General features: G+C 32.4%; 1 protein-coding gene across 2 annotated transcripts; it reads right to left on the bottom strand.

Moving 5' to 3' along the window:
- LOC143066936 (uncharacterized) lies at positions 1-16,086 on the bottom strand. 2 transcript variants are annotated; one of them, XM_076239810.1, is made up of 10 exons: positions 15,739-16,086; positions 10,096-10,303; positions 7,798-8,078; positions 6,945-7,085; positions 6,355-6,552; positions 5,930-6,042; positions 4,232-4,683; positions 2,797-3,463; positions 1,016-1,310; positions 1-584 (listed from the first exon to the last, which is right to left on the bottom strand). In XM_076239810.1, exons 1-10 carry the CDS (start codon positions 15,934-15,936, stop codon positions 192-194), a joined length of 2,946 nt encoding a protein of 981 aa, XP_076095925.1. In that variant the 5' UTR covers positions 15,937-16,086; the 3' UTR covers positions 1-191. The 2 variants fall into 2 exon arrangements, with proteins under 2 accessions (XP_076095925.1, XP_076095932.1); XM_076239817.1 differs by lacking the exon at positions 15,739-16,086 and adding an exon at positions 13,013-13,360.
- Positions 16,087-16,365: the final 279 nt, after the last annotated feature.

Below are 16,365 nucleotides of genomic sequence, written 5' to 3'. Positions count from 1 at the left end.
TAGATAAATAAATATTTTTAAAATAATATCTTTGATTTTCAACAATCATAGTTTTCTGGCAAAATTAAGTCTCATGTTAAATAAAATTAGTAATAAAAACAATTTATTGCATTTGCGGTTTAAATGCCCGAGGGAAATACCTCTGTGTAAGTTCTACAAAAACAAGGTGCATTTTGATAGAATGTTTATTCTTAAACATTTTTGAAAAATTTCAACACCTCTGCAGCCGACGGTCGTTTACTTGAATCGGGACTCCAACAACGTTCAATTAACTTGATCCATTCACCATCAGGTTTCTGATGAATATTCATCAATGGACGTAATGGGTCGTCTGCTCTCGTGACATCTGCTTCGATTGTTTTCATAATCCTTGGTCCGATGTGATCCGCTGCATCAATTCCATACCACATTTCCCAAATCATTATACCCAAACTGTATACATCGGCTGATTTGTTGTAAACACCTTTAGGAATAAGCACTTCCGGTGCCATGTAGACAGGAGATCCAGTCATCGTACCAGATATGTCTATCTCTGGTTTTGTCAAACCAACATCTGTGAGCTTTACTATCTTCTTTTGAGTAAACTAAGGCAAAAAAAAATAGCACATCAATTTTATGTAATAGTTTTTGACAAGTTAAATCCGGATTATTGTAATCTGCTGTTTGTTTGCTGTTATATTTACATATATATTTTGTATTTTGCATAGTACGTAAAAGAATACGACATTGATCTTTTTGTCACGTCAAACACAAACTTAAAATACAGCACGAATATTACATTTTTTTTCTCTGAAATTATTCTTTACATTTTTTTTTATAAAGTTGACGACGGAATATTTAAAATATCTAGAAAATGTCACCACTCAATCAGTCAATCGATTAATCAATTTATTGAATCGACAGTGAAATCAAGGTTGTAATCGTGCACGAAAAAGTAAACAAAATCACACAAACAGATTGGCATCATTAGAATAGATAATTCCTTACAGTAAAGAGTATTTATTATTTCCCTTACCAATACATTTTCTAGCTTAAGGTCTCGATGAACCAGTTTCTTGCTGTGTAAGTAGTCTAGCCCTTGACACAGTTGTACACCAAATACTGACATTTCTTTAAACGCAGATTCTTTCTCTGAAATGGTTCTGCAATTGGCCGGATTTTCTATTTTGTATTGGGAGTGATTGTCCACAAAAACATCTTTTAAACTACCAGCACAATATTCCATTATCATCACCCAGTATGTCTTCCCTCCTTTCATTCTTTGCAGAGCATTCCCATGATATGCTATAAAGTTTTCATGCTTAGCATCTCTAGAACAGATTTGAATTTATATTTGAATATTCTATCATTATTTTCATTATTTAATATTCTTATGTTTTGTTGTTATTTTTTTTTTTTTTTCATTTATTTTGATATTTTTTTCCAATGACCATATTGAAAAAAAAATCTTTACCTGGCAATAGAATAGAGTCATGGCAAAGTGTATTATTCATTGTAATCGCATAAATGTTTTTGCTTCAAGTTTTTCACATGGAACATCAATCTTACAACAATCTTTCAAGAGCACTTTTCTTGTAAAGAGGTTCTCATGTAATGTGTTATGATTGTCAAGGAGACAACTTTCGACTAGATTACCAAATGTTTAATTGAAAAAAGTGAAAAAGTGATCTTGTATCTTCTCCAATGTAATTGTCATCTTTGTAATGTTCCTTGCTCCAATTTTTAATATATCCAGATCCAGCCGCTCTCATATATGTGACGTATAAAATTTTCTGACGTCAGACACGCGAATCAATGAATGTGTTTGTAGATAGATGTTTTTGTGTTCTGTTAAATTGTTCCTTTTAAAATTGATACACGATGATGACTGCTGCACCCATATTTTTACTATTTTATTTATTATGTCTGTTTAGTTCACGCATCATTGTAAATATAACGGAATATGAGGGGACTGTCATCAGAGTGAGAGGGTTAGCGCTATAAAACCAGGTTTAATCCACCATTTTCTACATTTGAAAATGCCTGTACCAAGTCAGGAATATGACAGCTCTTGTCCATTCGTTTTTGATGTGTTTTATTATTTGATTTTGCCATGTGATTATGGACTTTCCTATTGGATTTTCCTCTGAGCGCAGTATTTTTGTGATTTTCCTTTTTATGATAAAGAAAAAGCAAGAAAAGTGTAGTTTCTTAGATAAGTGATAATTTTCGAATTTGTTTTCCCTACAAATAGTTATTCTTATATATTTGTTCACCCAAACACTCAAATCTCAGATCTTATTTCACCTACTTTTTATTCCCTTCATTAGTTACGCAAATTGACTTAACATGTAATAACAAAAAAATAACTCGGGTGGTAAATTTGTGCCACATATTTTCAATGGAAAGTGCCCCATATTGCCTCTCAAACCCGATTTCATAATATTCAAGCATTTCAATGAAGTATTCTTATTATATGTTATTCACTATGATCATGTTCGGAGCACAAGCTTTTGAAAATTGTATAATTCAATGTACTCGATTAGATGATAAGACCACCGTCAATTTGTTTTTAGAAATTACATTGATGATCATCTAGCCTGTCTTTATTAGTAGTAAACTGTATTGTTTGATATCTTTCAATTAAGATTGTCATCTTTATTTTGTATTTTCTCTGAAAAATTAAATATTCTTGAAAAAAAAAAACAGTACAGAAGTTAATTAATTCAAAGTTATTCAAAACTTCTGTCTTCGTCAATTTCAGGTTTCAATTATTTAATAAAGATAAAACCTTTTGGAGCAGAGTAAGACTCATACCTCATTGTTCTATCTTCTAATAGAATATCTGTGACTGATTTTTTGTCAATAATATCTCTGCTTCTTTTAAGGGCAACATCATGTTTGCTTCCATCGTTTGAATTCAGTACTCCAAAGAATACCTCAGCAAATGAACCTTGACCTAGTTTATCGTCCCAATTACAATCTATATCGGATAATTGGTAGTCCACATGCATCATAGAGTCAACGTAGAATAAATCTAAACCGCTCTGCAAGCTTATACATGACTGTAAGCAAGCCGGACTGCTATCTGCTTTTGTTTGCTCGGCTTCAACTTTTAAAGAAGCAAGCATCTGTCTGTCTGCCTCCAGAAAATCTGGGATAAGTTCTGCAATTTTGTCTATTCCTTTCGCGTATCGCTGTACAAATCTAGATAAGTTTTCTTTTAGTTCTTTACTTTTCAAAATATTTTGAATATACAAGTTGGTAACTTCTGCCATTTTCAAATGGCAATTGTCTCTTTTGTATTTCCTTAAAACGTCCTTTGATTCTTTGCCAAGTGTTCCAAGAACTGCAACTGCTCCTCCAATTCCAACCATATTTTGTTTATCACCTTTACCTTTCATTTTATCCTTCTTATTCCTCGGTCCTCTTATTGTTTTCTGTAAGTCTGCAAGGATTCGTGTTTCGTCTCCAAGAAACATACCTAGAAAATTTGTAAATCATTTGTGTAATACCTACATTACATGATTTATATATTATACATTTATGTTGATACAAAAACAAAACGTTAAAAAGTTGATAAAACCAAAAGCCTTAGGACTAAAAGAAAATCCAGACCTGGGCAATAAATCAGAGTTAGGACGAGTGATGTACATTTATCAACTCAGGATGATTTGATATTGAAATTTTAAAACAACAAATTTAATTTAAATAACATCTACAAAGTATTTTTAAATCATTTATATTTTTTGAATGTATATGTACTAATAAACATTATTATACTGATTGTTGTCTCATCTTATTTAAACTATATGAATCAGGTAACTATATATCTTAAATCAAAGTCACTTGTACAACATTCATCAAAGATACCAGGCTAATAACTTGTTACGAAACATGAGCGTTTCTTCTACATAAGACTCATCGGTCGCGCTAGAATAAAAGTTGGGATGTAAATTCGAACGCGACATTGAAGAGCATCCCGCCAAAAACCATCAGAAGGTTGTGCCAAATACGACATAGGCACTACATGAGTTGCATTCCTGGAATAACAGGATAAACACGTGTCTGCTAGAAAAATATATGTGTCATATTAATTACTTGAGAAAAAAGAAAAGAACATAGACCAACACTATCTATGATAAACTTCATATTTGCCAAAAAACAAATTCAAACAAAAAAAAAAAAAATTTTGTATTTAACAAGATAAAGGATATGAATTCAACCAAACTCTGCTTTAATGAACATATACCTTCTATATCATTTATTTGGTCTTCCATTAATTCAAAATCTCTTTTGAATCGACCGATTATTTTATCTTTGATGCTTGCTTTGATACCATTACGTCTTTCCCAGTTGTTAATTTCCTGTGTAAGTCTCTGAGCAATCACTTCACTGGCAGAACCCGACACTTTCTTCCATTTTTTATCCGCCTGTGGACATTGGGATGGTTCCCACTGTGTAATCTTTGGCAGGAAGTCTTGTGATGAAAGGAGATTTATAACTTTATAATGTAGCCCGTCAGCCTCGTTTTGGACTTCTTCCTGCAGTTTTCGTATGCTTGCTTTGGCATTCTGTTGTAGATTGTACATTTGCTTTTCGATATTTTGAATTTGGATTTTCAAATTCTCAATATTTTCTCTCCGTGTATATTTTGAAACTTTAAGTATGAACTGTGTTCTTTTCAAAACTGTTGAAAGCCATCTGTAAAGACAAATATTTGTTCAACGCTTTAGCAAACTTTCCTAAAACGCTTTCTTTTTGTTATTTTAATTCCTACTTATTCTTGTATTTTACATGGACATCAAGATATGGAAGGTAGGTGGACAGTAAAGGCAACAGTAGTATACCGCTGTTCAAAAGTCATAAATCTATTAACAGATAAAAATATCTGGGTTACAAACTAAAACTGAAGGAAAAACTATTAGAGGAAATCAAAGGAACAAAAGAAACAATGCAGTGCAACAAAAAACAAAAATAAGACAGTATGGGTATCACCTGATACGTGTAGTATTTGTTGTTCAACAGAAAAAAGAACGATACGATTCTAAACTGATCATTTGAATGTGCGATCAATTCCATGTAAAACTCATCAAAAATATAAGGCTTATAAATGCTAATATGTGCTGCTTAATCAAGACGGGTGTCTTAACTATCAACAATAACTACAAAGGGTAGGTCCTGAAAGTAGATGAAGCATTTAAATTCCCGCTACATACAGTAGTATAGTAGATAGGGTCAGAATATTTTTGCTACAAAATCACACATACAGACACTTCAAAATGTTGTTGCAACGTTCAGTAGCTTGCCTCTCTATCTACGCCAGATATCTGGTGTAAAGTCCCTATTCAAATTAGGCATGGTTTGAAATTTCATATATTTCACACACACACACACACCGAAACAGAGGGTAATTTTGGAAAACGAAAAACATTGGTAACAAAATATCCCAAACGGGTATGCTAAATGTGGCGAAGGCTATCTTCGCTTGAAAGTTTAATAATGTTATGGTTTTGAATGTAAACTTTTTCAAAATACTAAGATTTCCTACACCCTATCCATTTCCTCGTGTGCTACCTACTAGACCGGCGATACTTTAGGAAAGAAACGCTGACCAGAAATGGCATCGAACCTGTGGTTGAAAAATCTTCAAATATAACAGACTTTTTATTTAGTACGCTAAAAACTAGTTATTAACCAGAATTGATAACGAAAAGAACACTGACAAAGTTTGTGCTAAACAAGCATACAAAATTTTGCAACATTGTTTAAAACACTTAACTCTCCTCAGTTTTATTTTTATCTTTGGCAGCGGCATAATAATTAGTGCGCAAAAGAGCGTAGATAAAAAAAACTGGTTAATAAAAGAAATTGTCAAAAAAAGAAACCAGAGTATTTTTATATAGTAAAGAACAACTACGTGAAATCAGACTGCATTTTACCAACTTACCGGTAATATGCTTCATGTTTATTTTCCAAACTAGCTGGCAGTAATTTATTAATTCCCCTCAAGATGGCTTTGTGGTCTTGAAGAATTAGTCCATGAGGAAGCGCTTGTTTTGCCTATAGGAGAAAAAAAAATAGATACTATATGTTTTTGCAAAATATGAACACATTCTATTATTTTTAATTTAACACCCATACCACCTTTTAAAAAGGGTGTCTTATAATTATAAATCTTGAATGTTGTTTTTATAATTCTTTTATCTTCACCATGACAAAACTAGTATTTTGCTAGACAATGGTCTCTACGATTTATTCAATATTCACTCACGCAAAACTTTAATAAGAGAAAAATGAATTACTAATTTACAAATGTCAAGGTATGATTTCTATTTCTTTTAAATAGGGGAAATGAAATGTAGTTGCACTTACTCTATCAGTAGAAAGGTAATACACTTGATCTGCTCTGAAATCTGGATAGCATTGTCGTAATTTGTAATTGTTGCTTTTCATCACTTCATCTTTGTCATGGGTAGGAACCTGTTCCCATTTGTTACATACAAACATGGTGGTCTGAGGATTGAATTGTTCCTCTGATAAATTCATAACTGTTCTGAGGAAATCCATTATCTGTAACATAAAAAAGGTTCGTTGGAATTGGTTTTTGTAAAGGGATTAATGCAAACAAATTTAACAAAATATGGAAATACAGGGTAATTTTGTTATTTTGCTTTTAATTTTACACCAAGTCACATTCCCTGAACAAGGTAGATCACCTTATACTCATTGATTATGGAGTTCAGTCATGTTATATTTGGATTTTTTTTTATAAGCGTTGACATTGAAGCTTAAAGATCAAGCATGGTATCGTATGTTTTTCCCAAATTAATAGGAAAGTAGATAATTACAACTAGAGTAGCAATATGATACAATTTTTACCGTTTTGGTAGTTGAAACATAAACTGTGCAAATATTTCTACGTAAACTCCCAAATAGTAATTGACGATGTAGATACCACATACCCTTCCTTTTTGTACGCCCCCTGCAGATGCGCTGTTGATAACATAGATACAACCAAATGCATTTTCTAAGTACTGTTGTATTTTCTCTGTCATGTCTTTGCTGGTTCCAATTCCAGGCGTGTCAATGATCACAATTCCATCCTGAATAAAAATGAATTAAGCCTGTCAGATAGTATTGTCATTACTAAACCAAATCTTTTTATCAATGGAATAAAAACATATCGTCATGGAAATTAACAGAGGCAAAAGACATCAATGTCATAATCAAACCTTAAAGTTTTAAACTGCCAAATAGACAAAAACAAAAATCTACAAAATATCAATAAAATACTGAGCAACATGAGCCTCACCAAGCAGCTCCGGTTCTACATGTTGCACCCGACGTGTTTCTGAGGGCAAATACGAACTCGAGATTCAATCTTTTTAACTGTAGATACGTAACTTATGTGTGTACCTCAATTAAAGCATATCAGAAGATGACAAAGTGGAAAAAAATGCTTTGTGTGAAGTAATTTTTTTTTTTTAACATTATCATGTCTGTGTAGATATATATGTTTAACAATGGTATGTGACTTTATTGACAGAGAGGTACAAAAATAGGCCTACATAACTTAAGATCGAGAATATATTAAATTTAAACACTTTTAAGTGTTTCGCGCAAATACAGTCAAAATAGTTATCAAAGGTACCAGGATTATAATTTGATACGCCAGACGCGCGTTTCGTCTACATAAGACTCACCAGTGACGCTCAGATAAAAAAAGTTGTAAAGCCAAAGAAGTACAAAGTTGTAGAGCATTGATGACCCATTGATGCCAAATAAAACGCTCAAATTCAATATGCTCTTACTTACTTCCAAAATATCAAATGGCCAATAGACTTCGACTTTCTCATTTTCATTGTCATCTACGTCATCAGTGATGTAGGCTATCTGTTGTTTTAATTCCTCCATTCCCTCAGACGTACTTAAGTCTATTTTTGTCTTCTTTCCCTCTTTTGTACAACACACAGCATATTTTTTACTGCTGTAGCGGAGCTCACAAAAAGTTGCAGAACATGATAGCTGACTTGTAGGCAATAAATCTACACCAACCAGCAAGTTTATAAAACTACTTTTGCCAGCAACCGATTCTCCTTAAAATAGACAAATACGTAATTGCTGTAGATGCCAAGCTTCAGTGAACATTCACAAAACCTCTTTATTTGTCAATGCACAGAAAATGTAGATGTTTTTTTTTTGGTTTTCTTTTAATGTTTGGGTAAGATTTTCAAAGTGAGGAAACAATTGATTCAACGTAAGGAATTCTAAAGGAATGGTACATTCCTTAAGTATGTGATGGAATATACATGATTTAAATATGCGTAGCGTGTATACTAGTACAAAGCTGAAGCATCGATTTATTTTTGGTATATTTTGGATACTATTGGATAAGTGCTAATTATGAAGGACTGTTAGTCAAAGGTAATTAAAAATAAGTATGAAATGTCATGTTTAAGGTTATTTTTAAACTGAGTCTGGTCTATCTATAACAGTTGGTGTTGAAGATGAAGTAAAGGAAACAGAGAAACAAGCAGGAGGAAAACAAAGTGTTGTTGTAGATGGACTAGAATCAGGGACTGTCATCTGTATTGCGTTTGCAGCATTTTTATTGGTGTATTATTAATGACAGCTTTATGGTTCATACATACACATACAGATAGGTAAATTAAGATGGTACCTAACACTACAGGGAGATAACTCTGTAAAATCAGCAGAACGTTTTAATGCCGTTGTGTTCTTACGGGAATATTAAGCTTCTCATTGATCAAAATGAGTGTTTGTCAAATGCTATATAACCAGTGTAATTTTTCTGATTAAACGGTTGGTTCATTTTTAAATTTTTTTTTATATTTTTGTCAAAGGGTCAAAGTATACACTTTGTCAAAATTTTAAGAAAATTAAACGAGCCAAATTAATTTAAGTTCGGGTGTTAGGTACCACCTTAAGGCCATGGTGATTAATTGACAGATGGTTTATAGTAATCCACTTGCCCGTCTGTCTATCCAGGCATGTGTCCATCTATTACAATTCCCCCCCCCATTTCTAGCTTTTAAACCTCCTTGACTGAGGTAAAGAAATTTGACCTCATTACTTACCACCTCTAGAAGATAAGATGTGTTATATACAACAAAGGAAACTCTACAGTAAAAACCAAGGTCAAAAACCAAGTTATAAATAAGTCCCAGTGTGTATATATGTTCCAGACCAGTATTTGAACCGTACGCGTACAGTCTGGATCATAGCTATTGAGTATATTTTAACCACATAGAGCCCTTGATCTAGGTGCATCCTCATAGAATTTTTACCCCTTTTTCATTGTTTCATTTATAAAAATCATATCCATTGTAAATAGAAATTTAATGAACTATAGAAAGGAAAATTGTCATGTAAATAACTACAAGTATATAATCAACAGGTGTATTGTACTTGCGTCAATCATGATTTCAAATATTACGCCACCTGGTATATCTATGGCTTCACTTTGACGCGGAACGATTTTAAGTATCTTGAAACAAATAAATGTTAAGGACACACCTTTTTTTAGTCTTTGTGCACTGTAGAGCCTGGTCAGAATGATAATGACTTGCTATAGGTAAAACATAGTAGGGGTTTATTAATTCGGTTCAAGCAGTATAGTAGCTCACTATTCAGGTTTCTTTATGTATTTGTATATACCAATGATTAAATTGACCCCATGTCAAACCAAACTTCCTATTTCCCTTTTAGTATGCCATCGAGGCAATCGAAGCAGTTAGATTTGTAAGCAGTTAATGTGACCATGTGAAATCAATAAGCTTTTGAAGCATGTCACAACTGAATACAAGTACTTAGAATATAAAACGTGCATATAATCTCAGCAAACACCACTTATCTGCTAAGTTTTGATTAACGTTGTATAAGTTAAAATGAATGTGATCTTAACATGTCATTTTCAAAAGTCACACATTAAATATTTATCTTTATTGCAAAGTGAAAATTTGTTTTGCAAATTAAAAGTTATAGATTTTGCCTCTCAAATTGTTGGCAATGCAGTACGCACGAAAAAATCAGTATACACCTATGTCCACAACACTGATTTTATTTGTGTTTCAAGAAAAAACTAAGACCAACCTGCAATGAGAACTGCACATTCATTTGATCTAAGTTCCTTTATCTTCTTATTTGTTGTGTTTTCTAATGAAGGAAATACTTTGTTAAGACTAGCTTGATGGTTGGTGGGTAGCTGTCTGTATATACTGAGCATCTCCTCAAAACTCCTGATAAGTCCATCCCTGTTCCTCTTACTCTCGACTATAGCTTCTTTAAGTCCACTGGTGACCTATAAAGACAATGGTGTAATGAAAGATCTAGCTTATTCTGTTGATGTCTTATTTAAATCGCAAAACAAATTGCATCAGTCTAGTCTGTTTATTTTCGACTTTTGATCTTGAATGTCCCTCTTTCTCCTCTTTTGTAAGCATCCCGTTTTATTTGGAATTGCATATTACAACCATGACTAAAGATAATTAAAAAATAAGCTAACACGTTTTTGGTCCTTTTTTAAAATTTCCCGTAAAATTCATGTATGAGTTGATTATGTGAAATACTTCCATGTTTACAAATTTTAGATAACAAAGAAATATAAAAGAACAACGTCTCAATGTCGCCAACTGCTGCACATTCTTTATCTGCCCAAATGCAATATTTCCTAGAATATTTTATTGTTCTTTAAAAGATTTTATTAAACGCTGATAGAAATGTTTTTGTTGTTGGGATATACCAGTACCGTCCAAGTCCACTCTGTGTAGTATTTCTATTTGTATAAAAAAAAAAGAAGATGTGGCATGATTGCCAATGAGACAATTCTCCACAAGAGACAAAAATGACACAGAAATTAACAACTCTATGTAACCGTACGGCCAGATATATCCATCTGATGAGTAAAGCCTTTTTAAACTGATTTTTATAGTTCGTTTTTAACTTGTACTGTTACACCACTGGCCAGGTTATGTGGTGGGGGTTGGGATCCCGCTTACATGTTTAAACCAGCCACAGTCTGTATGTATGTGTCTTTCCTCTTTCAGGAGCCTGTACTTCAGTGGTTGTCGTTTTTTGGTGTGTTATATATTTGTTTTTGTTCATTGTTTGTACATAAGTAAGGCCGTTAGTTTTCTCGTTTGAATTGTTTTACATTTTTCATTTTGGTGCTTATATATGGTATGGGCTTTGCTCATTGTTGAAGGCCGTACGATGACCTATAATAGTTGTTAATTTTTTTTGTCATTTGGTCCCTGTGGAGAGTTGTCTCATTGGCAATCATACAGCATCTTCTTTTCTTTTTTCTTTTTTTTTTATATCAGAAGTGTATCAATGCAATGGTCTATATATTTTTTGTTTCAAAATGAAGCATAACTTCCGTAAATGTGGTTGAATGGTGCAGATAGAACTCTTCTGATAAAATGTTGGATAAAAATTGACTAACAATCCGACAAAAAAATTGGCGGGAAAATATTGACAATTTTCCAAGGAAAATTAACTACATAGAGAATACTAATAATTGATTGGCATTGGTCCATTTTAAAGACCTTTTTACATATTAACAAGGGACAGGTTCCAAAGTCCATAGACCATATCTTATGGGGCGGGATCTCAATGATAATAAGTTGTGCAAATGCTTATACAACTGCATACCATATAGTATTGACCCAGTGTTTGTTTTACCTTGACACAAACAAATACATTGTTGGCACCGCCGTCAACGACGCCATTATCATAGCTTAGTCTTGTCGAGGCGACACGAATAGTCGATAGGTGGTGATTATCAGAATTGTCAGAATCTTTGCTGATATTCCCCGGAAACTTTGATACACATTTCAAAACAATCGGACACTAAATGAGGACATGAGAACACTTACAAGACGCGCTGACGGACGTGCAGACGTTGTCCGATATTTCTATGCCCCGCTGTGACGTGGAGCTTTTAAACGATTTAAAGTATCTTCAAGCAAAGAAATGGTAGGACAGATATTTCTTAATTGTTGATCTAAGTTTAAAGTCTTGCTATAGGTAAACACAGTTTGGGTTCATTGATTGAATTCGTTCCAAGCAGTATGGTAGCAGGTAGATCATTATTCAGTTTTCTTTATGTATTTGTATATACCAATGATTAAACTTGCCCTTTGTTAAACCCAACTTCCTCTTTTAAAGTGCTTATATTACGTCCTAATGATCAACTTCCTTATTACAACGTTGAATAAAAATTTTAGATTTTTAAGTCTACATTGACAATATATATATAAAATATATACTAGTATATTGTCGATTATTGTTCATACAAATAATATATATATGTATTTATTGTCTATACAACATATATTGTCCATATTTTCATAACATATACCGTATACATTTGTGTTTTGAAAATGTTACCAAACCTTTCATTTTGGTGTTATTTGTCCTCCTTTGTCCTTATTTGTTTAATAAAATGTAGTTATCAAAAGTGCATGTTGTGCACCTTGTTCAATGAAAACAACAACCTGCAATGTCACTTGTTTTTAATTCTGAATGGGTTTAATGTAGCACATATAGCGTCTGGTGGTTTTTTTTTCAACTGAATATCCCACAAATATATAGTTTTATGAATAAAAACAGTTTCATAATTTTACTTATTTTTATCAGTTAAGACGTTTACTATAGTAACGTATATAAAGTATAAAATCCTACTTGAATTTCTGTTTCTTAATAAACAAAAAACTGTTCTTAAAGATCAGTGGAAATTCACTTAGAATTAATTTTCTAAAAGAATTAGTTTTTTTGGAAACAGTAATGGACGATTTCAATATCAAATCCTAAATGCATCATTTACGACTTCTTAAAATGTAAAGCGAGCTATAAATTTGATCATTTGACTAAAACATTACATTATTAAGTTGAATAGATTGGTAAACGATATACATGTACATGATTTAAAACGCTTCATGAAAACAATTTTAAAAGTAATACCATGAAGAAATTTGAAAATGATAATGAAATATTATAGAGTTGAAACCTCATCTGTCGCTTCCCGTTGTGTTTCCTCTCTTGATAACCAGTGCTGCATCAGAGCATCTTGAACAGAGTTTTTATCCTTAAGTCCTTTAATCGATGCACCCCATGTCTTCAGAATTTTCATCCCTGTATTCACGTCAGGGAGCCTGAATATATCATCCGCAGTAACTATTTTAAATTCACCCGACATCGTTAATTTCAAACTTCACAATAAAAATAATAAGAATGTGAGCTTCCCGGTCTTATAAGGTCAAATTACTAAACCGTGACAGATTTTGTTCTGTATGTATTTTAAACATGAAATAATAAGTACAATGTATATTAAACGTGAACATAAGCTATATAACTTTTCATTATACTCTTTTCATTCATTTTGAGATGCGATGCAAGTTATAAATATTAGAAACCAAAACGAGACAGAAAAGTAAATGTATTTATAAAAAGGGGTATATTGGGAAAATCTCACAAAAAAAAAAACCAAAACAGATTAAAATTAAAATGAAATGACACTTTGAGATCAATATAAGGGTGCATGTGTGTCAATACGATATGTCAAGTTTGAACTATAAATAACATCGGGCTAATATCAGATAAATTATTTAACAAGGTCTACAAACAATTTACCCAAATTCTTGAAAGGGACGAAGATATAACCAATATTAACAAACAATGATGATGATTATGTCCTTGAAGACAACACTTTACCAAATAGTATCACTAAAACACAGCAAAGTCAATCATTAATGGTCATAGAGAAATACTAAAGAGACATGATCAAACCTACCCAAAGAAGCGAAATACTATAATTCTTATAAGATGTAACTTATATGTACGGGAATGAAAGTTGCCTTCTACAGAAAACAGGGTAACACAAACTGAGTCATTAGTCAGAATTAAAGTTTCATATCACGTACGTAAAATATCAAAATTATCCAATGGAATACTTGTGGCATCTGGCATTCGTTATAAATAAAGGAAAATGAGTAGAAGTTTTATAACAAGAAAGACAACTCTTATTTTTCTTACGTTTATGCAATACCATATATAATTTGTTGTCTTAGTATCAAATTATCATTATAATATCTATATTTTTGATATCGCTTGTGTGTTTTCCTCTATCGTCACCCAACAACTCGGGGGAATCGTTGAAGCGTGCTCGCCTCGAGTCCAGAATGTCGACGTTCGCTTCCAGACTTGATCAAACCTAAGACATAAGCAATTGTGTTTTTTTTTTGCTACAACTCCGCAAAACATGCATTTAGGAATAAAAGCAAAGACTAATCGGATTTGAATAAGAATAATAATGTTTGCTAGTAGCGTAACATGTGATCGTGTGGACTATAACCTTGTGACTACCATGTTAATATTTTGACTCGGCATGTCGGTCTACTTAACATCATGGTTTCTATCCATATAGCATTTACATTTTCTATCCATATATGCACAATGCATAATATGGTTTCAAGTTGTTGTCAAACAACCTTCTGTTTACCCATCTATTTATGTCAATAATCTTCGCGTTTCTAAATATTAATTAAAACCTTCTAAAACTAAACTTGATGTTAAAGAAAACAAGCTTGATATGTTATAACACTCTACACACATTGCAGTCTAAATTGATATTGCGTACATGATAATCGTACGAACTGGACAATATATAGTCTCTGTATGATACTATTAGAGATTTACGGAAAGTCTCGGATCAACAACAAATTACTAGAAAACCAGATCACCAGAAACGCTAGAGTAGAAAATTTAACAGAGTTATTGCAGAATATATAATTATTGTTGAACATGCCATGGGTGACCTTAAAAATTATAAAGTGATGGGTACAAAAACTCAGACTGATTATGGAGACTTGTGCAGGATTTGTTAGAAGACAAACCTTATTAGAAAAATTAAATCTTTGTGTAAAATCGTGTTAAATTGTTACTTGCAAATTTTTCTTGAAAAATTAAATTATTTAATACTTTTTTTCTATTTTGAGATGACTCCCTTCATTTTACCTGTCAGAGTCGGTGTCAACAGTCGGATCCGAGACTTTCCGTAAATCTCTACTATTCATAACGTTTTGAAAAGTCTGAATGTTTAAGGCTTGAAAATATCATTTGTTCTAGTTATGGCTTGATGATATAGTTTGAACGTTATGTCATTGCAAAGAACTTATAAGGGAAGGTTTCTATATTTGAGTAAAATAACCTAATTCTAATAACATTTTTGCTACATTTGCTCAGAACATATTGGTCGGTTTTTTTCTGGGTGTTTTTAGCATATGTAAGTCAAGAATCAGGAATTGGTATAATATCTCTCTTTAGACTCAATTAATAAGATAATAATCCACCAGCACACCATTCTGGAGATATCAAAAGGTCAACTTAAGGGTTTCAAAACCTAATAGATTTTGTTTTATATATATACACCGTTTAACTCGAAACCGCAAAAATGTAACATTACAGAACAGAACAGAGGGAGAGAAGTCTGACAGAAACCTTTTAAATTATGTCCATACTAATATTTTTGAGAACAGACTATCATGATACTTTCCATAGAGCGAGGCCACAAGTTTATAAAAGAAGGGGGAAAAAAAGATACGGGGTTTCTATTTATATAAAAAAAATCGGTAAATGCACAAAGAAAAACACAAAAAGCAAAGAAACAGCGCTATTATTGGTGTTTTGCATCTCATTTCAGATGTATTTTAAAGTATCAAACTATATTAAGCTTACCATTTCTATCGTCTCTCGTGCAACATCTTCTCTAAATTTGCAATTTTCAAGAAGGAGTTCTATTGCTCCTTTCGTATTTTTCACACCTTTTGTTGATATTCCCCATTGTTTTAAGAATTTCATCCCGGTCATCATGTCGGGGAGGTCGAATATATCATCAGCTTTTTCGATGCTAAAACTGCCAGACATTTTGGCCATTATGTTTTTAACTTCCTAGTTCCAGTTTAACGTGTAGTCAATAGTTCTGCTTGATTACACAATAGTTTACCTTACTATTTGGAATTTGGTTCAATAGAAAAAAATATTAAATATCAAAGCACTTTGTTATTTGTCATCCCTAAATCAAAGTCTGTTCTTTTCATAAATGTATCTTTAAAAAGCAGATAGGTGAAAAAATTGTGCAAAATTGTCGACCCTTGAAGTGTTAACTCTTTAAAGAGAATTGGATTACTAAAAGATATTTTTACATGTTGTGTTCTCGACGTAATTTAAACCATGTATGAAATTATACCAGTTTTAGAAAAAAAATCAATACATTAGCATAGTATGGAATTCCAGAGTTAGTAAATATAGAAATTCCACGTTCCTGATTGGTTACATGAAAGTATGTTCACGTAATTTATATTT

This window comes from Mytilus galloprovincialis, chromosome 1 (assembly GCF_965363235.1).
Source record: "Mytilus galloprovincialis chromosome 1, xbMytGall1.hap1.1, whole genome shotgun sequence".
Classification (NCBI taxonomy): domain Eukaryota; kingdom Metazoa; phylum Mollusca; class Bivalvia; order Mytilida; family Mytilidae; genus Mytilus; species Mytilus galloprovincialis.
Note: the sequence above shows the minus strand (reverse complement) of the source record. Positions and strands in the feature narration are given on the sequence as shown.

Excerpts from the sequence above, each read along its gene's own strand:
- LOC143066936 (XM_076239810.1), bottom strand. The coding sequence starts at position 15,936 with ATGGCCAAAATGTCTGGCAGTTTTAGCATCGAAAAAGCTGATGATATA. Across the intron at positions 8,079-10,095 it reads ATGTGCAGTTCTCATTGCAG|GAGAATCGGTTGCTGGCAAA; the intron begins GTTGGTCTTAGT and ends GTCTATTTTAAG. Across the intron at positions 585-1,015 it reads TTAAGCTAGAAAATGTATTG|TTTACTCAAAAGAAGATAGT; the intron begins GTAAGGGAAATA and ends TTTTTGCCTTAG.